Genomic DNA, 25,582 nt, shown 5'->3' with positions numbered 1-25,582 from the left:
AGCCCTGAAGGTGCTGTCTCCAATTCTACCAGAGATGCAGATTGCATGTAGGCTGGTGGTAAGTGATCTTGCCACCCTGTCAGCTTAGTTTTTCATAGGCACTGAGGCAGTTCTTGTTTCCATGATATCTGAATTCGCCTTCAGGAAACCTTGTTAGTGTCAGCAACAGAAAAAATAAGTCATGCCTGTTTTTCCTTCAGCATCAGTGCATCAAAGAGGGGCTTAATTATATTTTTTTTTCCCTGATTAATTTTCTCGTGTTTTGAACCATACCTTCTTAAAACTTGAGTGAAGTTGAAACAGTCGTTAGGAGCCAAAGGAGGGAGCTGAAGGGTCAGATTCAAAGAGCGGGATCCTTGGCCTGGGAGAAACCTTGTCATCTTAGAGAAGATTTCTAGCACTACACAAGCAATTCTGGATGACACTCTTAGTCATATGGTTTAGTTTTAGGTAGTCCTCTGAGAAGCAGGGAGTTGGACTCGATAATCCTTATGGGTCTTTCCAACTTGAGATATTCTATGATTTTATGAATTAAGCGGGAAAGTAAATAAGCAAGGCAGTTAGTAGCTGCACAGTACAACTTTGCATTTCAGGTAGGCACATCAGGTCAAGTGTGTTTTCTTCCCCTTTAGGTGTCCCTGTGACTAAAGGATAAATAAAAGTCAGTGTGGAATTCATATCTTTCAGGTTTGGGTGTTTTTTTTCTCCTCAAGGCTATTCAGAAAATGGGCCTGTGTATGGGGAAGTTTATTTTAGGGGATTTTATAACAGACTTATAAATACCTTACATGGTTGAGTTCTGTCCAGAAACAGCACATTACTCCATGTGCTGAAGATATAAGCAGGTTTCATCACAAAAAATGATTCCAAGAGCGCTTGCTTGCTCTCTGGCGAAGTGCTGGAAGATGCTATCTTCACAGAACAATGGAACAGATTAACTACAGCTGCTGGTTGTGGTTTCATCCAAACATTCATTCACTGACAAATTCCTTTGACTGGAATAAAATGTTAAGGGAAATTGTTAGAAAAAATGAAACAAAGGAAGTTCAACCAAAATTAGAAAACTGATGCCATTGGTAGGATTCTACTGTTATATTTTTATCACAAATGAGGAAATTTAGGTGGTTACTTTTCAAAGGTCTCAGTCTTCTGAAGGAGGACAAGTCCCAAACTGGGGAAAGATCTGCTTAAGCTGAAAAGAAACAAATGCCAAAACTAATAAATAAATAAATATTTTTTTTCAGAGGCGTTTATACTTAAGTTGCAAGCCTCTGTCAATTTTGAACCAGCTTCGGTATTTCTCTGAATAGTGTTTTTCTACTTCTTCCTATCCATCAGGCAAAGAAAGGAGTTGCTTCTCTTTTCTCTGAAGCCAGGAGCACCCCACCAATAAAGAATGTTCCAGTCACTTCAAGGTCAAATTTTGGTCACATCACTAACTTCACTGATTTAGGTGGGAGCACTTTTGTGCTTAAGTTTTCGTTTACAGGATCAAGAACCTACCAATAATCTCCCCAGCATCCTAGGGAATACACACTAATACATTAAGTTTCGCTACATACTTGGGTTGCTCCTAAAAACAACAGGCTCTGGTTCATGAGGCTCTCTCAAAACTGAAAGGACATCACCAGATTCCGTCTCTTTCAGTCTGCATTGGTTCTGCCCTCAATTTGAAAGATAAGGATCGTAGCTTGCAAAGAATATACCTCAGAGAAAAACCTGCCTGTACACAAAGGGATTATTATTTTTTCTTACTGACAACTGATTCATTTTTGTATGAAAACCAAACCATTTGAGTAGGAAAGTAGCATACCCTGGCTCATTAAGACCATGCAGTTTCCTAACAAAATAATGTTTTGTAACTTCTGAAACTGTGAGAAGACGTGTCTTTGGTAGCTTTGCCACCCTAAACCAACAAAGTTTTAAAATATCGTAATAACGAAAATAAGAAATCCTGAGGAAATTGAAGAAAAAAAAGGGTGAAAAAATAACTTTTTGATGAGATTTGTGAGAAACTGTGGACAAATCCCAAACTGAAATGAAACCAAACTTGTACTTTTGAGCCCGGGCAGCATGTTTGGCTTATACATAGGCATCAGCCCTGGGGCTATTATATCATTTTAAAGTCAAGAAAAGTAGTTACTGTTTCCTAAACTGATTAACTGTTCCTTAATGTCAGTGCTTAGAGAGTCATACTGATTTAATCATGTTATCTCTTTACCTCCAGAGGAAGTATGCGCTCCATTACAAGATTGCTCTCATCATAAACTACCTGGGGCACTGTATATCAGTAGGGGCCCTTATAGTTGCCTTTATGCTTTTCTTGTGCTTGAGGTGAGTAATCTGTTTGCATGCTTCTAACTTGGTTGGGTGTGTGACACTTACCGGGTTAATCAAGCCCTCTAATAACTCTGTCCAGGTCATGTATGCTCTTGAAAAATGGTCATGGCTTTTCCACTCCCAAGCATGTGCGTGGTTTTATTGACTGATGCGTTTGGTGAGCTGTAATGGTGGCTTCAGTGTGTAGGACCTACAGCCTATTTGTATTCAGGAAGAGAACTGTACATGATTTATTGATGCAGCAAAAAATTCAGTGAGCACAGAGTGCTTCATTAAGGGAAGCTGGGATTTGAGTGTTGAGTTGCAAGTTTTGGGGGCAAGTTTTCTTTTTTATAAGGCAGTGCACAATAACATAAACCATTTTGCATTCCCTGACAAATAATGCCTAGATTTAGACCAAAGGAGGTAGAATAAAATCTTTCCATTCTGCTTTGGGTTAATTTCCATTTTTCTTGCATTAAAGAACTTCGAAGTTTTAAGAAATAACAAGAGAAACACCTTTAGAGGAGCTTTATCCCCACCAGTGCTCATGAAATGATGAATGCAAATCAATGAAACTGCATAGAAAGTTCCCTGGTTCAGTGCTACGTTAGGGAGTTTGTCAGGTCAAATGGATAAGTCGGTGAAAGAAAGTCTGTGAAGAAGAATTAGGGCTACAGGGAGAAGAGAAAGGGCAGGAGGGAAGGAAACTTAGTGGAAAGTAGTAGGTAGAAGTGCATCAGTCATCATATGTATTGTATGTAAATAGCCTGAGTCACAGGAATGTATTTTGATAGGAGTGTACTGGTTGGATATTTCTGCGTTATTTGTTGGATTACCTGACGGGTGTTTCTGTACTATTTGTGCTATCTTGTCTAGAGGGGTTCAACCTGAACTTAGAACCAACTGCACTAAGTGCTGTGCAATGACAATCCTTGAGAAAAATCTTATATCAGTAGCACAGGAGAAACAGGTGGAGGACGCCCCCCCCAGGATTACAACATGATGATTGACAGTCACCTAAGTGAAACGAGTTACTGCTTTCCTAGAGTGGAGCATCCCTATGAAGTCTTATGCTAATTATTCCTCCTGAGCATTCCTAATGAAAAGGTCTTTCTTCTTAACAACAGGAATCTTCTTTCACCCCAGCATCTATAAACAGAATAATCTATGCTAATGGGAAGAAAATAAAGTTTAAAACTTTTATGGTGCATCAGTTTAAACTTGCATTTCAACCTTTTTACTGTGTGCATAATGCTAATTCCCACAGTGCTTGGAGACCTGAATTCATTTACACTGAATAAAGAATGAAAATTATTCATTGTAACTATATTCTCTGCTTCGATGCTAAATCTTTTATAAGTGCTCAAGTAAACAACGCAAAACCAATTAGACAATATGGTATAAATGTATCCAGCTTCTAACACAGGAGTTGCCTAGCTGATCTCTTTTAAATTGTTCTTCTGGTATTTAAACTTTGACTTAAAGATTTAAATTTTGCAATCAGCTTCAGCGTTAAAAAGGACTGCAGCAGTTCAGTACTTCCCTGTACATGCTGTGAGTTAAGATAGTCCATCTCTTCAAATTCCCACTGTATCATGCAAAAAAAGTCTAGCATCCAGCCAGCATTAACCAACGTGAGCTCCCTCAGTGTCTGTAGAGTTACACCTGTTTTCAGAAGTTCTAAAAATGGTCCGGTGAAGGCAGTCTAGATTCATGTTGCATTACAGATTTCCCCTACACAAATTCTAGATCATGCACATCTTCATCACGCTTACCTCTTCATAGTGTCCCAAGAGACAAGTGTCCCAGTTTTGATAATTCAGTCCTATTATTTGGGGCTTTTTTCCTGTTTTAGTTTCAATGGAAGAAGGCACCTACTAATTGGGCGAAATGGGAGAATTTAGATAATTCCTGAGTAAAGAAACAGTAGAAGACTCTGAAGGCTTGGTTTGATAGTCCCACATCCCACACTCAAAGCAGAAATCTATCAATTCCTTATTCCTGCCCCATTCCTCCCATCTACCTCACTCCATGAGTGCCTGCTGAGGGTGAAGATAGAGGAGACCTCTGGGAATGCTCAAGTTCTATTACTGCTCTGTATTTTTATGCTTCTCACCCATCACCTGGTTCATTTTCCTTTGGTCCGTCGGTGCCAATGGAGTGTCAAAGGCAGTTCTGTATGAAGGAAAAGACTGGAGCACACCTGCTGTATTGGAACATAACTGCTAGGAAGGCTATGGGATCTCTTACACTGGAGGTTTTAGGAGCAGGTGAAATATCTGGTAGGCATGTTAAAGAGTATTGCTTTGGTGAGGAACTCGTGAGGTGGGTGTTCTGCTTTTGGACATGAGCCTCACCATTGCTGTTGCTGCCCCAGGCCAGGTAGCTGCTGCAGTGACGGGAAGCTTAGTCCTCAGTTGTGCTCAGGTGGGAAGGGGAAAGAACTGGGTCTAGTCCCTATTCTTCCAAACGTGTCCAATGTGATCCTGTCCGCAGCTCCCGTCTTCCTCAGTTCCTTATGAAACTCTCTGCCCTCCATTCAAAACCCACCCTCTATGCCAGTAGAAATGTTCTACTGTCCTAAAAGCTGAGGAACCCTACACCAAAAGATATTTTGAGGGTCAGAAAGCTCAGATGTAGCAGCAAGTAATGAAAGCATCTGCCATCTGTGTTTGTGTTGCGAGGAGACCCCAGCACAACTGAGAAGGGAGAACTCAGCCAGGAGCTCCCTTTTGCTGTGAAGACCTATTCCAGCCTTGTTTTCTCCACTTCTGTCTCATCGGAACCAATCTTATTTTCTTGGCTGTGCAATGAAAAATAAGCCAGTAAACATTTCATTTAGCACCTAAATAATAAAAAGTGAAGCCCAACTTCACTTTTTGTTGGACCTGATTTTTGTTGGCCTGCTGACTGAATAGCAATGAGTCATTGAGACAGCTCCTAAAGATCCAAGTCAAGGCTGATTCCTCAAGGTCTAAATGTAGGTGGTCTTAAAAGCCGTGCTGTCTTTACAACACAAAACAAAACAAGCACTCAAACAAAAAGAAATATGCTGAGAAGGAAAAATGAGAAATTTGTGCATAAACCAAATGTGCTGTAGAGCTGCATTGATCTCCAGCGCAGGATCTGGAGAGATTTGCTCAGGGCACTTCACAGGGCATTGTTAAATGTATCCGCGCTGCTGTGAATCTCATTGTCTGTGTGTTCTCATTAATAGTAAAGGTTTGATCCATCCCTCAGGTGCCCACAGGCAGTTCCCGCTGACACGGCTCTCATCGTCCCAAGTAATCACATTCTCACAATAGTAAAGCAGAAATTTTCAATAGGAGGAATCCTGCTATCAGTAATACCAATCAAGTTGAAGAAAAAAAAAAAAAGAAAAAAAAAGTATTAGAACACTTCTGTTGTTCTTTTGAATCATATTTTTTCTTTACTGTTGCTGATAATGCAGAAGCCCAAATTTCTTTGTCTTGGCTTTTTCCTTGTTAGTGCGCTGTTACACCAGCCCCTGAGGTCTGCTGGCAATGGCCAGCAGTGACCTGACTAGATTCAATCAGAAGATGTTTTATTTGTGCAGTAGTGACCAAAGAAGTAGTATGGGAAGACAGGTATTTGTTCTGGGAAACATCTAAGTCCCTCCTGAATTATGAATCCAATAAAGAAGGGTGGTGCTGAAAGGACGACAGGCTGGAGATTAAAAATGCCATGTCCTTCTGCACAGGTTGCTGGATAAAGGCAGCTGTAAAAAAAAAACAAACGCACAAACATTGGTATAACAACTTCTGTCATTAATATGGTGGTAACAAAAGCAAATTGAGGATTTGAGAGAGACTTTGCCCTAAATTTACCTCTTTCTAGTTCCCCTTTAAAACATCAGATATTTTTTTTTCTTATAGGCCTGAGGCAGCGTCCCCTTGCTTTCTCAGGATTACAAACAGATTTCCTAAATCTCAGATATTTTTTTCTCTCAAAAGACTGAAACATATCTTTCTTGAAATAACATAGCCACTTTTTTTTTTTTTCTTTTTTCCCCTTAACCATTTCCTAGCATTTAGGAGAGGAAGAGCTACTTTCCTTTATCTCCCCCCTGTTCCAAACTCCTTTGAACTGCCTCTGAAGAGTCTGGTGTGCAGCTGGTGAGACTGCTGCTGCAGGCCTCTGTTAGTAAGAATGCAAGAGTTTGATTAAATGATTTGTAGAAACCTGTCAGAGGAAATGTAGAGCAAGTTTCATAGAGCAATGTGATCTGACACCTGTCAGAGCCTAAATACTGAGGTTATATCAAGTGGATAGGTTATCTGCACAGTTAGTACTGGTTTGCATTATAAAAGTCATAGAATCATAGAATAGTTAGATTTGGAAGGGACCTTATAGATATCTAGTTCCAACCCCCCTGCCCTGGGCAGGGACACCTCCCACTAGACCAGGCTGCTCAAAGCCCCATCCAGCCTGGCCTTGAACGCTTCCAGGGATGGAGCACCCACAGCTTCCCTGGGCAACCTGTGCCAGTGTCTCACCACCCTCACAGCAAAGAATGTCTTCCTGATATCTAATCTAAATCTACTCTCTTTCAGTTTAAAACCATTGCCCCTTGTCCTATCGCTGTACTTCCTGATAAAGAGTCCCTCCGTATCTTTCCTGTAGCCCCTTTCGGTACTGGATGCAGTACTCCAGGTGGGGTCTCACCAGAGCAGAGTAGAGGGGCAGAATCACCTCCCTCATCCTGCTGGCCATACTTCTTTTGATGCAGCCCAGGATGCTCTTGGCTTTCTGGGCTGCGAGTGCACATTGTCGGCTTACATCCAGCTTCTCATCAACCAACATCCCCAAGTCCTTCTCCTCAGGGCTGCTCTCAATCCATTCTCTGCCCAGCCTGTATTTGTGCTTGGGATTGCCCCAACCCACATACAGGACCTTGCACTTGGCCTTGTTGAACTTCATGAGGTTCGCACAGGCTCACCTCTCAAGGCTGTCCAGGTCCCTCTGGATGGCATCCCTTCCCTCCAGCTTGTTGACCGCACCACTCAGCTTGGTGTCGTCAGCAAGCTTGCTGAGGGTGCACTCAATCCCACTGTCCATGTCACCAACAAAGTTGTTAAACAGCACCAGTCCCAGTACTGAGTCCCTGAGGAACACCACTCGTCACTGCTTGCCAGTTAGATATTGAGCTGTTGACGGCAACTCTTGGTCCAGCCAATTCCTTATCCACCGAGTGGTCCATCAGTCAAATCTATGATGTCTCTCCAATTTAGAGACAGGATCCCGTGTGGGACAATGTCAAATGCTTTGCACAAGTGCAGGTAGATGACGTCAGTTGCTCTTCCCTTATCCACCAATGCTGTAACGCCGTCGTAGAAGGTCACCAAATTTGTCAGGCATGACTTGCCCTTAGTGAAGCCATATTGACTGTCACCAGTCACCTCCTTATTTTCCATGTGCCTCAGCAGAGTTTCCAGGAGGATCTGCTCTGTGATCTTGCCAGGCACAGAGGTGAGACTGACTGGCCTGTACTTTCCCAGGTCTTCCTTTTTTCCCTTTTTAAAAATGTGCATTATGTTTCCCCTTTTCCAGTCAGTGGGAACTTCACCAGACTGCCACAACTTCTCAAATATGATGGATAGCGGCTTAGGAACTTCATCCACCATTTCTCTCAGGACCCCTGGATGCGTGTCATCGAGTCACATGGACTTATGCACTTTCAGGTTCCTTAGATGATCCAGAACCTGGTCTTCTCCTACAGTGAATTACTTGAAGTGTCTCATCTCACCAACTCAGATGAAGGACAGATGATAAACCTTAGGCTGACGTCTTTGCTTCCCAATGCCTTTACCCACCCCCGCTCATCTCTTATCTGTATGACTTCTTCTTTAGGCTCTTTGTATAGACCCTACCTAGAGCAAAAACCACAGAGGACAACAAAGCCCTCCTGAAGACCTGGAATAATACCCATAATTAAAAGTGTGCCCAGAGAGCTATATTCTTAAAATGTGGAAGGTCTCATAAGCTGCATCTGAAATGGTGGTATTGTAGCCTAGCAATATGAAGGCGGGAAAGGTGTATTATTGCTGCCTATAAATACATCACTGTTGGATAAAATCAGAAACTGAAGAGCTACTTACAGTCAAGGACAATGTCAGTGCAAGAAGAAATGGGTATAGGTGCTCTACAGAGAGTCTTGTGAGCGGATATTAGAGGATGATTTCCAGCCCGCAGAGCAGAGGGGTCCAGGAGCAAGGTAAGGGAGGAAGAATTTAACTAGTAGTTAAACTAGAGCTTCAGGAATTTATGAAGGACTTTTACTCAATGACTTTCTTGACCTGGGCTTTGGAAGATCAGGAGGCCACTTCCTGTCCTGTGCTTGACGTATGTTCCTAGTGGTGTATTTCTGTCATTGCAAGATTTCAGCCATGAGGCAGTGTTTTTGGAGACAGACACTAACTTGTTTCAATTCTGGTAATAGAACTGCCTGTGCAAGATTAGATCTATATTGAATGACTAGCTGAAATTTGTCTGTGCTCTGTTCTCCTTTTTCGTAGAATCATAGAATCGCCTAGGTGGGAAGGGACCTTTCAGACCATCTAGTCCAAACATTAGCCTAACTGACAAAAACCATCACTAAACTATATCTCTAAGCACTATGTCTACCCATCTTTTAAATACCTCCAGGGATGGTGCCTCAGCTGCTTCCTTGGGCAGCCTGTTCCAATGCTTGATAACCCTTTCAGTGTAAAAATTTTTCCTAATATCCAGTCTAAACCTCCCCTGGTGCAACTTGAGGACGTTTCCTCTTGTCCTATTGCCTGTTACTTGGGAGAAGAGACCTACCCCCACGTGGCTACACTCTCCTTTCAGGTAGTTGTAGAGAGCAATAAGGTCACCCCTCAGCCTCCTTTTCTCCAGGCTGAACAATCCAGCCACTCTTCCCCAAGCCTGTAGTGTTGCATCGGGTTGCTGTGACCCAAGTGCAGGACCCAGCACTTGGCCTTGTTGAACCTCATACCACTGGCCTCGGCCCATTGATCCAGCCTGTCCACATCCTTCTGCAAAGCCTTTCTACCTAGCACGTGGACTGTCTCTGCATGTCATGGAAACAGCAGCTTCCTGGGGGAGGTGCCCACGTTGAACCACCAGAAGCATTTCCACACGTGCAGTGAGCACCATGAGGCTAACAAATTTAGACCAAGCACAGGAATGAATATTTGGAAGGAAAGCTACAAATGATCTTATATGGTTTTTCCTGAATTCCTGGCCAAATACTCAAAAATAATGAAATATTTCACACCATGTTTTGGTGGAGAGGCTAAGGAGAGTGTGAACAGCAGCATCAGTGCTTCAGACTTTCCTCCTTGGCTTATCCACACAGTGTCTGCAAAGGTAGATGGTATAAAAAGCATTGCTAATTGTGTAATTGTATTAAAAGTAAAAATATCATAACCCCTGAATTCCCTAGCTGGTCATTTAAATTAATTTTCTTTCAGATATTTTTTTTTTTTTGCATGTTCCCACAAGGGGATTATGAATGAGGACACGCTGTGCACTCTTCCAGTTTCCCAAGCAGTAGCTGTAAGCCAGATCAACCCCTATCAGCTCTCAGTGTCTGGCTTCTGAAGTCCTAACCCTTCATTTGTGCAATCCAGCTGCAGTGGTCACTCTTCGTAGAAAACATTCACCTTTCCACCGTCCGAACTGATGACTACAGCCCGTGTCAACAGGGCAATGGCTTAGACAAACCCCAGAGGGCTGCAGCCACGTACTGTACCCCTGCTACTCTAAAACTAGTTTGTTATGGGGTACTAAAACCTGAGCTGTGAGGTAGCTCCTGCTAAAAAGATACTTTACAGCCCTGTTTCCCGTTTGATTCAAAAATGACTGATATCTGACCTCCATTTAGCAAAGCAAATTAGAGCAGATTCCTAAATCTTTTTTTCAAGCAGCTAAACCACCAGCACATGCTGTAGTAAGTGAAGTCATCTGTATCTGACAGTGTCATCCCTGTGAAAATAACAGAGGAATTTTCTCCGGTGGAAGAGCTGATTGCACAGTCAAGATTGGAGCCATACTCTTAGACTGGAGTATCCAGTGGCTGGGTTTCAATTAGCCCATATTTAACCACGTAGTTCTCAGGGGCGACATTTCTCTTCGTGCACTGACTGGGAGCAAAGCAGAGGCCGATGTAGTGTCCTATAGTTATCCACACTCTTCATTGTCAGCATGCTCACGGATGGTTTTGACCCCTGTCCACCGTGCTACGCAGCCAGACAGCGCTGGGCACAAAGGCTGACAGTGCGCACAGTGGTTCTGGTCCTGTCCTGCCTCTGGTCCTGTTCTGTCTTGTGTTGGCTGCATCCTCCCAACCCTAGGAACATCAGTGCTTTAAGCCTTTGTGTCCAAAGCAGGCAGAATGCCCCATGTCCCGTGATTAAAAATTGGCTTGAAGGCAGGAGAAAGCAACTTTGGAAAAGGCTTAGCGGGGCCCAGATGGTTCCACAATGGGTTTATTTTTAGGGTCTATGCACATCCTAAACACTAGTGGAAGCTGCTGCTTCTGCTCTTCACCTGAGCATTTCATCCCCGTCCTCATAATAAAGCTGTTATTTTCTTCCAGGCTTTCGTTCTTCCCTTGCAACTGACCCTTGCATTTCCTGTGGGATTATTTATATTCCCCCAGGCAACTGCCACCAAGAAGCTCATTTTCCCTGCCAACCTCTCCAGCTGCTTTTCCCATCTGTAAGCGTTAGTACCAGAATATATGCAGTGATTGAACATGAGCACGCAGGGGAAACCATGAGGACCTCAGGGGAGGCCTCCATGTGGATGAAAGCAAATAGGCCGTGACAGGCACAGAGCCTGGGAAATAACTCGCTGTTAGGTATTCTTCCCACTCCATGCCATTTATGGCTTGTCCATGAGCTTTGCCTGCCCTAGAAAAGGGGAAAAATATTTTTTTAAGTATTGTCCATGATTCTCCTTCCTGCTTGTTCAGCAGTCATGGAATGGGAAGGACACTCCAGCAAAGTAGTCTCAGATTTCTCCTGCCAACTGTTTTCAGACAGACTTTGGTACAGCTGTCTTAATTAAACATCATTATTAATGGAGTACTACATGAATTAATAGATGATATCGAAGCTTCTTTAATAAAGTTATCATTTGCAATTATTTCCATGCAGATGATTCTACTAATTAAGCTAGCTTTCAACCATGCTGGCACATTATTATGATTGTTAACGTTAATGGTTTGTGCCATGCTTTGAATCAGGAAAGAGTAGCTCTGCACATCCCAGAGGAAAAATACCACTGTATGGATAGAGTGAGGAAAAAAAACAAAACATGAATCAACAGGAAGGCTACTTTGAGTTTTACCAGTGCTACTTTAGAAACGCTTTTATAGTTCTGCATTTCTGCATCAGTGAGGGCACCTGTACAGAGAGAGTTGATCAGATTTTCTGCCTTTTCAGATCTCAGCATTTCCCAAGTCAAAAGAATGGATTTTCTAATTCTCTGCTTTCTATATCCAACCACACGATTAAGGTCATTTCCCAGAAATAATTAGCAGTGTGTAGTTTCTCTACCAACAATCCGAAACTCTTTCTGCCTACTTTTGACACAGACTGCAGTGAACTGATGGAGAATTTTGCTTTTATTTTCGTTTACTGCTATTGTTCCTAATGTGGAAGACCGGTTACGACGCCCTGCGCATCAAGCAGTTCAGGATGCCGGTGGTATGATATCGAGTCAGGGAATGACATTGGGGCTTGAAACGTGGTCTGTTCTCAAATCAAATAGAGAGGTCATTATATGTAATTTCCCACCATATACCTGGCTTTTTATTTGCTAATTAGGCAGGCCAAAGAGAAGTATGTTTGCTTTCACCTTAATTGCTTCTCTGTGTCTAACCTGCTGCAGAGCTGAAGCTAATGCTTTTAGGGGGCTCTCTGTGTGTGCAGTCACTGGGAGGCGTGTGCTCCCGCATCATCTTATCTGGTTTCAGCCAGAGACATGCTCTGGGACTCTCGACTCAATGGAACACACACATTTTCCTGTACCATTGTCCCCAAAATGCCTGTAAATATAAAACAGGGTACTTCACAACTCAGACTCTCCTGAAAATACGCTGTCGCTTACTACACTCTTCTATCCACATCATTAGCCCGGAGGCAAGTGGCTGTATTCTGAACAGTGACTTCTGGTAAAAAGTCCCTCCTGCGTGGCATGGGGACACCTCTGCCTGTGCCGGCAGGAGGGATGGCGCAGCAGCAGGACTCTTGTGCAGCAGGGCCTCAGTGGAAACTCTTGCCTTGTCAGAAACACTCGTCTGGAGATCACTCAATAGCAGGCAAAACACTGGTTCTTAAGAAATCAGGAGGAACCAATAAACCCTTTCACGTACAGAACCAAGATGCTTCCAGTGGCAGTATCTTTTCTCCCTCCAAGTCAGAAACTCTAAGTCCTTCTTTTATCTCATTTTCAAGGAAATTCTTTTCCTTCTGCTTGCTCCTTCACTCAGTGTAACACACAGGCATGTCCCTGTCCGTATTTCAGGGGGATATTTCAGGACCAAAATCTGCTGTCAGGCACAGCCCAAAGTTAAATGGATGCATGAACTGTGCTACTTCAGGAGCACATGTTGGAGATACTACCAACGACTCCTCCCAGCTGGCTCCCTCAGCCCACAGGACTAGGGAGTTCCCTGTTGTTCGGTTCCAGGCTCTTTCGATCCCTCCTCCCTCCACTTCCCAAAGGACAGGAGGGAATGTAGTTGTGAGGAAATGCCTAATCATGCAGACCCTGGGAGGGGACAGGCCAGCAGAGAAGAGGAACCAACACAGACAAACATATTCCACAGTGAATAACAGCTTATGAGCTCTTCATTCCATCGTGTTAGTAGAATAAGCCATGGCCTGACGCCAGTGAACATAAACGACAGAAAGAGTTCAGTGACTCCTGTGAGGAGCTGGAGCCCCAACAGGTTGATTTAATGTGATTAAATGTGGTATTTGAATCAGGAATATCTTAAAACCTCTGACTGCCAGAAGCAAGGAGGTAAGCACAAGGAACAAGGAACAGTCTACCTCCCATTTCCCATCCTGTTTCCCAAACTCTCTTTTACTGATCACCACTGGGAACTGAGTCACAGCCTCCATGGCTTATTGGTCTGACTGAATATGGAAGTTCTTACGTCTTTATGTTATGGTCTGAATCTTTAAGTCTGTTCTAACTGAACTGCTACAACCTCTTTTCTTATCCCTTCCGTCCTCGGACCCAAGCACCAAGGAAGAGTTAGCAGAAGAGTCCAGCCAAGGCCTTGACCAACACTTTTGTCTGAAAAGGATCAGGGCAGGAAACAAATACAGGAAAAGGCTCTTTAATGGAAGCCCATAGCCTCCGTCCATGGTGTCTTGTGATGTACTAGCCTTCAGGCTCTCTGGGATGGTGGCTTGTGCTGCTCTTCTTGGAAGTTGGGCTACACTTGCACCATTCAATCCACATCAAGGGCTGTAAAACAAGTGGAAATGGCATAAACAATATTACCCAACATGAAGATGAATATGAAACCTTCTATCATCTGATCTTTTAGGCTAGGGGACTTTAAATGCCCCTGAAACTTGCAGTTTCTTCCTAGTGATGCTGTAATTGTGTCTGAAGCAGCAGTTCAGCACCCAGTCCTCTCATCTCCCACTGCTCCCCTCTCCTCCGTGACTCTTTGCCCTCTTGAGAAGGTAGCTCTCTGCTGTCTACGCTCTTGGTTCCCTGATGTTGTCACTGCCACACTCTCCAAATTGTGACTCCCTGCTGTGGTAAGAATAACTCCGTATTTCTTAGCTTCTGAGTTGGGAGGGAATGCATTCATGCCAATCACTCTGACTCTAGGAAAGCTCAGTTCACTAACTTATAATACAGCTCAACGTGTTTCAAATTCCACCTCCTGCCACTTACAATGGGATATGAATTTGTTTTTAGTGCTGCCTGTGAGGGCAGTTATTGCTGTTTCTGGAGCACAGACTTGCTTCTTTTTTTCCTACACACAATGAAGGCAACAATTAATCAAGGAGAAAGGAACTGTGGGGCTCATTGTCCTAGAAGACTGTTATGACTGTTTAACAAGTTTTCAAAAAGGGACAGGTCATTTTCATAAATAGCAGGAATATTGAAATTTAAATTAAGGCTTACAAATTTAAGCTAGCTTCCATCTACCAAGAGCCAGGAAAAGAGCTGTGGAGGGTAAATTACCCCTATGAGTATTATGAGTTTCTTCCTCAGGCTTTGAGATGCGTGAGTATGACAAGGTCAGCTTTGCCCTTTCACCAAACATTAACTGTGCTGCAGGCCTCCTGTTACTCACTAGCTTTCTTGCCCGATTTGGGACCTGTCTTTCATTCAGTGTCCACCTCAGACTCCAGTCTGGCTACGCAGATACACCTTATGCACAGGGTAAGCTCCTGAGCCCAGCAGAGCAGTCTCCTGTGAATAGTGCCTGAAATGAGGGAACCCTCATCTCGGTCAGTATCCCTCTAAATGCTTTACCCATACTAAATTGCAATAATAACATTCACCAGCTGTGCCTGTAAATGAGAGCAGCTTTCTCAGGTGGCTGGCAAGAGATCTTTCCTTTGTGACATCCATTGACCTCGCTGCAGTCCTCCACTTCGGTGCCCTGCAGCCTCCGCACACTGTATTAACCCTGCTGTTTCTCCCTCTCCAGTATGAACCTGACACAGTCATTTCTCAAGCTTTTCCTGCCCTTGGCTATGAATCGCATTACTGCCACAGTGATTTCTCCGCTAGTAGTAGTTAGGAGACAGAAACAAACAGAAACCATGTGCTCTGGGCTCTTTACAAACAAAACCAAACTTTGAGTCTCCAGTCAGGACTCCTGAAAAAGAAAGGGAAAAACAAAAAAAAAAAAAAAAAAAAAAAAAAAAGGGAAAAAGTGCCTGGAGTCACATCACTGCCCGAGCCATTGAGAAACTCTGCGGCTGCGTGTTTCTCAGCCTTACTATACTGGTGTTTCCATTAAAACCCTAATTACCACTAACACCAGTAGAGTGGTGGCCCAGACATCACAAAAGCAAACCCTGCCCCTCACCTGTTTGTGCTGCTTTCCCAAGGTAGCAATGTGGTGGGGAATGTGACTGGGGAGGGGGTGCATCCAGAAAACCAGAATGTTTGCTTTACAGCTTCTTCATTCCTCTGTTAGCCCCAAAGATGTGAAGCTTTTTAGCAGGTGAAAGCACGTGCTTACCATCCGTGCTGCACAGAGTGTCTCGGAAAGGGAATGAGGCCATGCTACAAGGTTGCTGATACCCAAAGTATGGCTTTTGCTAAAGGCAGGGGGACGTGGGAGCCAACCGTCCCTGTTTCATGTCCAAAGCATTATTTGACAAGGCTTCAGGCACCATTTTGATAAATTCCAGCAGCTGGCTACATTTATACTTTACTTAATTTTACGCCAGGAACACATCTTCCCTCAGCACATGTGGCTTTTTGAAAACAAGGAGAGTTGTGATCATAATTGTCTGTAGAGCCTGGGAGTTCCCAAGGCGGACCAGGCTCTCTTGCTCTGGATCCTGAACGCGTGCCCCTAAAAATCTGCCTCTGTCCCAAGCGTTTTACAATCCAAACAAAAGTCAATGGGTAGATGCAGACTCATGGGCAAAGAAGACAAAGCAGCATGACCAAGAAGTAGTATGGAGGGCAGAGATCATGCAGCCAGTAGATGCTGAGGTTGTCTTTATATTCTGAGCCACAGAAGAGAATGTGATTTTGATGACGAGGATCCTACTGAGGGGGAAAGCTCTTTTTAGGAACTGAACCAAAAAAGTCTACAACTATTTGTTTGCCTCTGCAGCCAGTCCAAGTCCCGCTGTAAATCTTGTGGGATTAAGGTTTCTTCCAGCCAGGTTTAGTGATGTTTCAGCATATGGGATGATTAAACTACATCTAAATGGAGGCATGCAGCAAGAATTTTATTTTTTTTTCCCACACTCCTTTATCTTCTCTCTGTCAAGAAATACATTCAGGTGGCAAGCGTGCTGGATCTGTTTTGTTGTTAGAGCTCTCAAAAGCAATTAATTTCATGCCAGTAACTCTACAGTTTGACCTGAATTTCCTCAGTTTCTAGTCCCCTGCCTCCCTCTCCCCCTAGAAGCAGTATTTCAAACTCCTTCCTTAATCTGCTAAGCCTTAACCTGAAGGGAGTGAATAAAACATCTAGATGAACAGCAGCCGCAGGACATTTATGTGCAGAAGGATAAAGAGAGAACAGACCTTAATAGCATGTTTCAAAGTCTGTCCCGAGCCAGGTGCGTTTCTGGGGTTCAGCATGAAAGTCCGTAGGTGTTGGTTGCCTAATTTCTTTGAAAGTCTAACTGTGAACCTCTGCCTTTTGTTAAGAAATGAAATTTTCAAAAAGTGAGACTTGTCTCTGACATGTTCCCTGAGAGCAGAGGTTACACCGAGAGCAACGCTTTGGGGTTTTGTAGCCTACATAAAAGTGAATGGGTCTGAGCAGATGGAGATTTGTTTTCCAAATTGACTCCAGTCATGAGTCACCGAGGCTCTCAAAACCAAATACCAATTTCATACCTGGAGCCTGAGTTGTTAAACTCAGAAGCTGTTTTAGCATTGACTTAGTAGGGTTATACCTCTGAGCGTCCTTCTGTAAGTTGCAGTATCTCATACGTGGGAGGTCTTCTCTTTGTTTTTTTGCTGGATTTCTGTGAAATCTTTGAAGGATTTGTGAGGCTGAAGGACATAACAGAATTGCTTCTGGCCCCAAGACTCACTAATCGAGTCCTAGGAAAAGTGCAATAAGTGTTTTATGATAGCAAAATAGAGTTTGTTATTAAGAAGGCTGCCTTTTTTGTCATGCAAAAGACCTGAGGCTACAGCAAAGTTGGTTACTGGATTGTGCCTCCTCTTCTTGCTGTCACTGGGATAAGGTACAGTCAGGGACAGTTGGGCAGGTTTGAGAACACCACTTTCTGTGTTTGTCCCATGTTATTTGGTACCTTTCTTTGCAATCAGGGAGACTGATACAGCAAATGTAGAATCCTAATCCTGTTATCCCGGGAAATGCACCGGCTGATTGAACCCCTGTGGAAGTGATTTTAATAACTGGAGCGTTTTGCATTTAGTAGAGAAAAGATCATTTGATTGAAGACTCTGTAACTGCAAAACTGCAATTTGGCACTCGTCTTCCTTTACTGTTTCACAAAGAATGAAAAGAGAAATGATCTTGTCGTAGATGACTGAATCTGCAATGAGTAACATTCTGCCTACCTTCCGTGTTACGTCGGTTGCTGGCATCAGCACCCTGCACCGGCTGCCTCCTGGAGCCGTTTTCAGCAGCGAGCGCTATTTAAGATGTCCCCTCTTTTGTTTTGTGGTGCTGCGTCCCAACTTATTGGAGCTCATATTTTACATTGCATCTGAATGGGGGCTGGGGGAGGTCTAAAACCAGACACAAATATTTTCTGGTGAAGGAGAATATGCAGCTCTGCCTTGTTTAGGAAAGCTTGGTACAGCCAGCTAAGCCTAGGACTGAAAACCAGGCAGTCCATGCTTTCCTATTGCATCAATGGGTCTGAAACCTTTAAGCCTTACCCAAGTGAGCCTGTTCAAGAGGCTAACTGAACGTAAACTATTCAATTTTTGCCACTGCAGCACAGCTATTTGTCACCAAATCTCCTTCTATGAACAACGCAGCAGACTCCAGTGCAGCCTGGTTGTTTAGGGGCTTATCAATTCTAGTTGACGTTATAATGGAGCTGATGGGATGGAGTGGAGGGGAGCAAAAATTATAAACAAGAGTGAAATGACCATTTGAATATTGGAGTCCTTCCAGCAAATCCTGTTTCACTTGCTTGAGTTGATTCTTGTCGAAGGGAGCTCCTCATGTTATCAAAACAAATTGTTGTATGTGGCTTTGCAAAAGTTACGTGGTCATTTCTGGAAGAAAGGTGTATAGCAAGGGAAAGAAGCACAGATTTTCCCATCCTCCCATTGCTGTTTTATATTTATGTCATTTATTTGTGTTGTGACTACACACAAATCCAAGCTTTGGCTTTGGCACTGGCTGTGCAGTTTACCCTGGGAGCCAGAGAACGGGACCAGACCCAGATATGTTTGCAGGTAAAGATATAAGCTACGGAGAGCCTCAGAGACTGTTATTGCTGACCCATTGGACAGACGAAGCTCCTGTTTCATAGTGCAAGAGAGGTAATGGAGGGGGATAAACCATGAGGAATTCTGCAAGTGAACAGAATTAGCTTGTTTATTTTATATAGTCGTCAATGTGTATGTGTATATATTCACTATATATGACGATTAAGATGTATTTCCCTGTTTAGGAGTATCAGATGCCTGCGGAATATTATCCACTGGAACCTGATCACCACGTTCATCCTGAGGAATGTGATGTGGTTTCTGCTTCAAATGATAGATCACAACATACATGAAAGCAATGAAGTAAGTGCTTGGAGGTGGCATGTCTCTGTCACGTAGTTTGGGGACAGGCAGGGATGCTGAATTTGTTAGAAATGTTACAAAGGGCACCTATCCACATGCTCAGAGTGACTTTCATGTAATTTCAATAAGATGAAGAAAATGAGTTTAGATTTGCTGAATTTTCATTTATTTCCTCATTACTGAACATCAAAGGGGTGTTTAAAGTAAAAATCCCACCCAAAAGCTTCTCTCTTATCTTCATTGACCATAGATACTTTCCAAATTTATATACTGTGAGACACGGTATTGTGCAAGACACTAAATTTGGTGTTTCTTGAACATTTATGTCAGAGCACCTTGCAGTGATGTGCACTTGCGTAGGAAAAGCATTCATTCCAGAGGGCAACACCTCCATCAAGAGGATACAGAAGTAATTGATTCGGCCGTTGGGGCTCTGAGTCAGCTACTTTGTGTGGGCACAAAGTGGGCACGTTGCTGTCCAGAGCCGGTGGGACTCCCAAGAAAATAAGAAATAGGGCCTGAAACAGTGCAATTTTTGCTTCTTCATATCTTTGTGGAAAAAATCGTTTTTTTCTGGCAATTTCTTCTTCACCATGCTGGCCTTGAGGATGAAGCTCTGTGATATGGGCTGCATCCAGCAGCAGCTCCCTGACACTGAAAGGGATGGCTCCTTCCCTCAGGGACCCAAACGCTTCTCTCCAACTCCTGCTGCTTATTTTGCACTAGCTCTCTTCCTTTGCTTGATCCTTTGGGGAGGTCTGAACCCTTGGAGACTGAACTCACTAAATTGGTGGAAAACTGACCTAGCCAACAAAAAATCAAGGAAGAATTTTCTCTTGGTGTGGTGATCAAAGTCAACTTTCTGATGGGTGATTGAGAGTCAGAGCCAGTTCAAGGGACCGGGCAGACGCACACAATAGAAAATGGGAAGGCTGAAGGGAGCGAGAAGTGAGGCATCATCTTTGCGCGGCACTGAGCGCTCTTGAGGAATACACTATGTCACAATCCTCCCATTTCACTGACTCTCCATGTTATTTCTTGTTCACTCAAGTAACCCCCAACTGCAGATGCTTGTCTGAGTGAGGGCATTGAATCAGTCCCTCTGTAAGTACTGTAGTGCCTCCCCCTGTTTAGTCACACAGCAGCCCAAATAATACGAGGATTTTGGAGTGGATTAAAAGCATCCACTCCAAAAGAAAAAGCATTTTTCTTGATTTTCTTGGGGAATGGTTCTTTTTGATAGTCCCTCGGCAGAAGTTTTTACCGTTATCATTCCCATTGTAATATTCTTACAGTGGAATATTTTTTTTTAGGGTCGTCCTCTAATATTTACCTCCTTAATCAAGAAAAAGCAGTGTGCTACAAGCACACATACGCACACATACACATACACACACCCCCTTCATGCATTTTCTGTTTGGAAAGCAGGTGGACTAAAGTGCCTCTAGATTATGAGCTGGATCCATAGGTGATATCAGTCAATGTGGCTCCACTCACGTAGGAACTGGTCCTGTAGAAGTTGAAAACCACCTCAGGAGCCTGGATATCCATTCGTTTTAATGTCAGTTGGACACTCATCATCCTTGGTTATCTTTTCAAATGTAAGATTTGACATCTGAACTTTAATCCCATGCTTTGGGAAAACAAATAGAAGTGTCATTAGTACGTAGACAAAGAAGTCTAAGATTCTAAGGTTTTTGGGTCATCTATTCATAACTCTGTATTATTATTCAATCAGATGCTCCTTTGAGAAGCTGTAGCTTCTGTTAACTCACTGTTTGCTTTGTGTTTCTGACATTTTCAGGCTACAGAAGATGGGGGTATATGAGCTTTAGTGTTGACAATTTTATGCTGAATTATTTACTTTCATGAAAATACTGTAAATCATAATACAAATTTTTGCAGTTATTTAGGAAAAACCAGTTAGAGTCAGGCACTCAAATGCCTTTGTGACCACGATGCACCAAGGAGAATATAAACCTGTAAATATAAGGACAAATCCTCACATGCATCAGTTTTCATTAGCTCATCTTTTCTCTGCAGAACACGCAGTCTCTTTGGGAATGGGCTTTATACAAGCTTAGTGGTAACTTATGTTCTTATTGTGGTGTAAATCAGAGTCAAAATAACACCACTGAAATCAATGGGAGCAACATCATTTATGCCAGCTAATGATGCGATCTCTTCTGTGCTGATCAGTAGAGATTAAATAATGCAGTTACAGAAGCATCACGGATTCAGTGTGGGAACATTTTGCATGGAGTTATAGTGCTTATGTTAATAAATCAAGAAGGGGAATTGCTGAAGATATCTGGAGCCTAATGGTGGATATGTGGGGGGATCAAGAATCCTCAGTCAAATAAATGAAAAGGTATAAATTAATGAGTTCTACTAATTGGGCTTATTATTTAATAAAAATAAATCCACAGTTCCAAAAGGAATTGTTCAAAATTCATTTTATTCTGCTTTCCTATGGAAACGACGCAGAGGGAGAGCTCACCACCATCATGTGTATTTGTCTGTATCTGCCCCAGTACCTTCCCAACCCACTGGCCAATTCCACTTAGTTGTGACACAGGAACAACAGGCTCAGATACAATTATTTTTTACAATTCTTGTGAAAATGGGCAGCTGTGGAGAGGACAAAAACTGTGTAGGTGTTGCAGCTGAGGAAAGGAGTGGAACAAAAGTCTAGGCATTATATCAGAGAATTTACATGAGATTGAGGCCACAGGAAAAGATTTAATTCATGCTCATACCTTTGAAAAATCAAATGTGAGACTTGGAGTCTTTGGAAACTTGGTCTTACTAGTTTGGGGCTCAGTCAGGAATGGAGTCAAAATATTTGTTAGCCAAAAATAGGGGTTTTTTTTGTTTGCGGTTTTGTTTTCCTTTGCTCAGGCCAAGAGGAGAAAAAAAAAGAAAATTTCATATGGTTTAAACAAAACTTTGAAAACAAAATGTTTCATCTTCTTCTCATTTGCTCTGTTTTTTAATCTCATTTTACAGATGGAGCCAAACTAAATTTCAAATCTAATGAAATAATACAGAAATGAAAGCTTTAACACATCCGAAAGATTTCTTCTGTTTATTTCAGCTCGATAAAGAGAAGTGATCACAACTTGTGAATGGGCTATCATTTTGTAACTGTGTTTCTTGTCCAATAAATTCTTAGTCCACAGAATTTTGCTGGGTTTGATAGTTCATCTGCTGCTCTGTTGACTGCCTAGAGATCATCAGTACCTCGTGCATATGAAGTCTGAAATAAAATTAACTGAGGGTCAAAAGTTTCAAATACTTTAGTAGAGTTAATTAAAAGGCTGGAGAATGGTGAGACCAAAATGACATCAATGATACCAGCTAACATAGGTAATTAATGTCATGCTTCAGGGAATAACCTGAATGTCTGCTTGGTCAGAAAGAAATTTTCCCAGACTTCTGTGTGGAAATTACCATCAGCAGTTACTTGTGATTTATTGATGAGATACCATCTGCCTCTCTGCAGCTCATTGTGTATTCCACAGCTGTGCTCTCACTGCACAGCCATTAGGAGAAGGTGCCTTTACTGGTACAAAATTCCCGTTGAAATTATGGCAAAATTCAGAGGTGATGTGTGCAGTGATGTGACTTACACACGGAAGCACTAATGGAAAGAATAGAGGGGATGAAGTGGCTGATAAAAACTTATCTTTAAAGTAAAATGTCTTTTTTCTACATGTCGGTGGTGCTTCTTTCCTTCAGTGGAAATGAAGCAAGACTGTGACATTAACATCTAGCTTGTATTTTCTTTGAATTGCTCAGCAGGTGGGTTACACTGCCTAAGATATGCGTAGACTCTTGTGTCGTCTTTGGATACGACCCTAGGCTATGGCTGTACCTCTCTGAAAGATCATCTGTAGTCAGGCGGCCTGCCTCCTCTTGTCTTCTTTCCACATGGCTGCTTCTTAAGCTGCTTGTGGTCTGCTGGTGTGGACGTGCCTTGTGGCACGTTGACTTTCCAGACGTGCTCAGGTACAGGAGATCCTGCACGTTGTGGTCGAAGCCAAGCCTTAGCAGAAAGTCACAGACATAGCTGTGAGTTGCCGACAGCACATAAGATATTCAGATTCCAAGTCACGGGTATAAATCTGCATCCCATAACTGAAGCCTACTCTTGATTTTTAAGGGAAAAACAACATATAGAATTTTTTAAATGTTCTCACCACGATTTTAAAATATTCTTTTCTCTTTCCTTCTCAGCCCTGGTGTCGATGTATTACCACTGTCTACAATTATTTTGTGGTGACCAACTTCTTCTGGATGTTTGTGGAAGGCTGCTACTTACACACCGCTATAGTGATGACTTATTCCACAGATAAGCTGCGGAAATGGGTCTTTCTCTTCATAGGATGGTGTAAGTGCCTTGTGTGTTTAAAATGGTGTTACGTGGTACCTGGCATTAAAATGATAAAGACAAGAGCAGCAAGAATAAACTTTAAAAATCCCACTGTGGTGAAATCTGACATTCAAAGTTAGCTTTGCCAGAACAGCATGAGATCGGGTTTAGTTCTTCGCTGCGGTGATGACATAAAGTTAATAGGTTATTGCTGGATTTATCTTCTTCATTTAGATCCTCAGGCAGCTGGTGTTAAGGAAAGAAAGAGAACTCCCAGGCTCAGCATTTTGGGAATGCAGCAGCTCATACCATGCCCCTTTCACTTTGATCAGCAAAGCAGTGATCACAGCCCCTTATACACCGCTGCTCCACGTGGCATGGAACAGAAAAGGCACTGTTCATGCCCTGTGGACCACTCAGTCTCCAGAGACAGATAAGACACTTCTAAGTGAGGAGCTAACTAGAAGAGAAGCTTAATTATCTGCCAGTCCAACCTTACAGATGTCTTTTGGACTGCTGAGGGGTTTGTTCCTAGAAAAGAGCCCTTGATAGAGTCACACATCACCTCTGTATTGTGGCTACTCAAAGATGGAAAAATAGCTCACTGAATGCCATTACCTCCCTTCTACTGTGTCAGCCTGGGCCAGAGCAAAGGCTGCTCCTTTTCCCTAGCTGCATCAACATAAGCTGGTCCCTCAGTACAGGCTGGGAACCGACTGTCAGAGCAGCAGTCCTGCTGAAAAGGATGCAGGGCTTGCCATGGATGCAGGCTGAGTATGAGCCATCAGTGCCTTCACATCATGAATAAGCTAAAACACATGCTCTGTGGCCGGAAGATTGAGGGAAGTCACTAATACTTTCTACTCAGCTTTGGTAAGGCTGTGTTTGGAATACTGTGATCAGTTTGGGGTCTCTTAGGTCAAAGGGGACGTGAAAAAAAATGAGATTACCCAGGGATTTAGAGGATGTGACCTGTGAAGTGAGGCTGAAGGAGCTGAGCTGGTTTAATCTGGCAAAGAGGAAGCTAAGGAGGGATCTGTTAGGTACCAAGAATGATTTGAAGGATGATTACAAAGATGATGGAGCCAAATTCTTCTTGGTAACAGCAGATGTTATAAGAAGGGACATTGACCGTAAATTGCAAACTGTGAAGTTCCAGTTGGACGTTAAGAAAACAGAAAATTTACCCAAAACATAGTGCAATACTGAATAGATGATGTAGAAGCCGTGGAATCACTGAACCTGGGGGTGTTGAAAATTCAGCAAGGCTAAGCCTTGGCTGAGGTGAACTAGTGTTGATAGTTCTGCTTTGAGCAGGAGATTGGACTGAAGACCTTCAGAGGTCCTTTCCAACCAATATATCCATGATTTGAACTTGGCCAGGAGAGGTTTGGCAAGACAAACCCCATGTGGACAGCTCGTTTGCTTGAATGCAAAATCTCAGGTGAAGCAGAACTTGTGGATTTGACAGTTCTCTGTTGAAAGAAGAAAGGTGGAAGAAAGGTTCAGATATTTTATTTTCTGGAAGTAGAATGACATTTTGTTCAGAAATGCCTCTTCCTCTCAGAATTGAACAGAAGTAATTGAATTGCAGTTCTGAAGGCAGAAACAGCCTTTAAAACAAAATATGTCATTCAATCCAAAATCAAATGGGAGGAAAGAGGAGTTGTAGAAGAAAGAAAATGTTTATGTGGGGAATTGATTCAATTTTTTTTCAATATTTTTCAGTTCTGTCACCAAACTGGAAAATCAGCTGCTCACACAGCTCTCACAGACCCCCTGACTGGTTTGGTCCCTAGTATTTTCCCTCTCTACCTATCTCAGAGCCCTCTGGGTCTCTGATTACTAACATAGGAGTGGTGTGAGCTGAATATATCTTTCCTCTCACCTTTTTGGGTGCTTTCTGGCTCTACTTTGCCTTCCCACACACAATCATTTACCATCCTCATTCTCAAATACCTGTTCTTTGCTTCACAAGGAAAAGTAAAATGTCTTCCTCTAGGAAAAAGGTCATGGCCACATTTTGTCTGTTCGTGCCTAGCAAGAACATGGGGGAAACAAGTGCAGCAGACCCTGTGAGTTAATGGTGAACAAGATGTAAGACAACACTATCACTTGCAGGGTACAAGAGCCACCAGGGGTGGTGGTGCAGGGGATCAGAGCTGCACTTGCTGAGGTTGAAGATCATAGAATCATGGAATCATAGAATAGTTCAGGTTGGAAGGGACCTTGAAGATCACCTAGTTCCACTCCCCTGCCCTGGGCAGGGACACCTCCCACTAGACCAGGTTGCTCAAAGCCCCGTCCAGCCTGGCCTTGAACACCTCCAGGGATGGGGCAGCCACAGCTTCTCTGGGCAACCTGTTCCAGTGTCTCGCCACCCTCACAGTAAAGAATTTCTCTCTGATATCCAATCTA

General features: G+C 43.0%; 1 protein-coding gene across 5 annotated transcripts in view; it reads left to right on the top strand.

Moving 5' to 3' along the window:
* Positions 1–25,582, top strand: part of CRHR2 (corticotropin releasing hormone receptor 2) — a 166,988-nt gene that overhangs the window by 95,325 nt on the left and 46,081 nt on the right. For 3 of the 5 annotated variants that reach the window (XM_054192195.1, XM_054192196.1, XM_054192197.1), the window contains 3 exons: positions 2,228–2,334; positions 18,672–18,789; positions 23,029–23,182. In XM_054192195.1, coding sequence (XP_054048170.1) covers positions 2,228–2,334; positions 18,672–18,789; positions 23,029–23,182 — 379 coding nt within the window. The remainder of the gene's footprint in view (positions 1–2,227; positions 2,335–18,671; positions 18,790–23,028; positions 23,183–25,582) is intronic. The other 2 variants (XM_054192199.1, XM_054192198.1) reach the window with 2 other exon arrangements.

This window comes from Rissa tridactyla, chromosome 2 (genome assembly GCF_028500815.1).
Source record: "Rissa tridactyla isolate bRisTri1 chromosome 2, bRisTri1.patW.cur.20221130, whole genome shotgun sequence".
Classification (NCBI taxonomy): Eukaryota; Metazoa; Chordata; class Aves; order Charadriiformes; family Laridae; genus Rissa; species Rissa tridactyla.
This window is presented reverse-complemented; position numbering and strand designations above follow the sequence as displayed.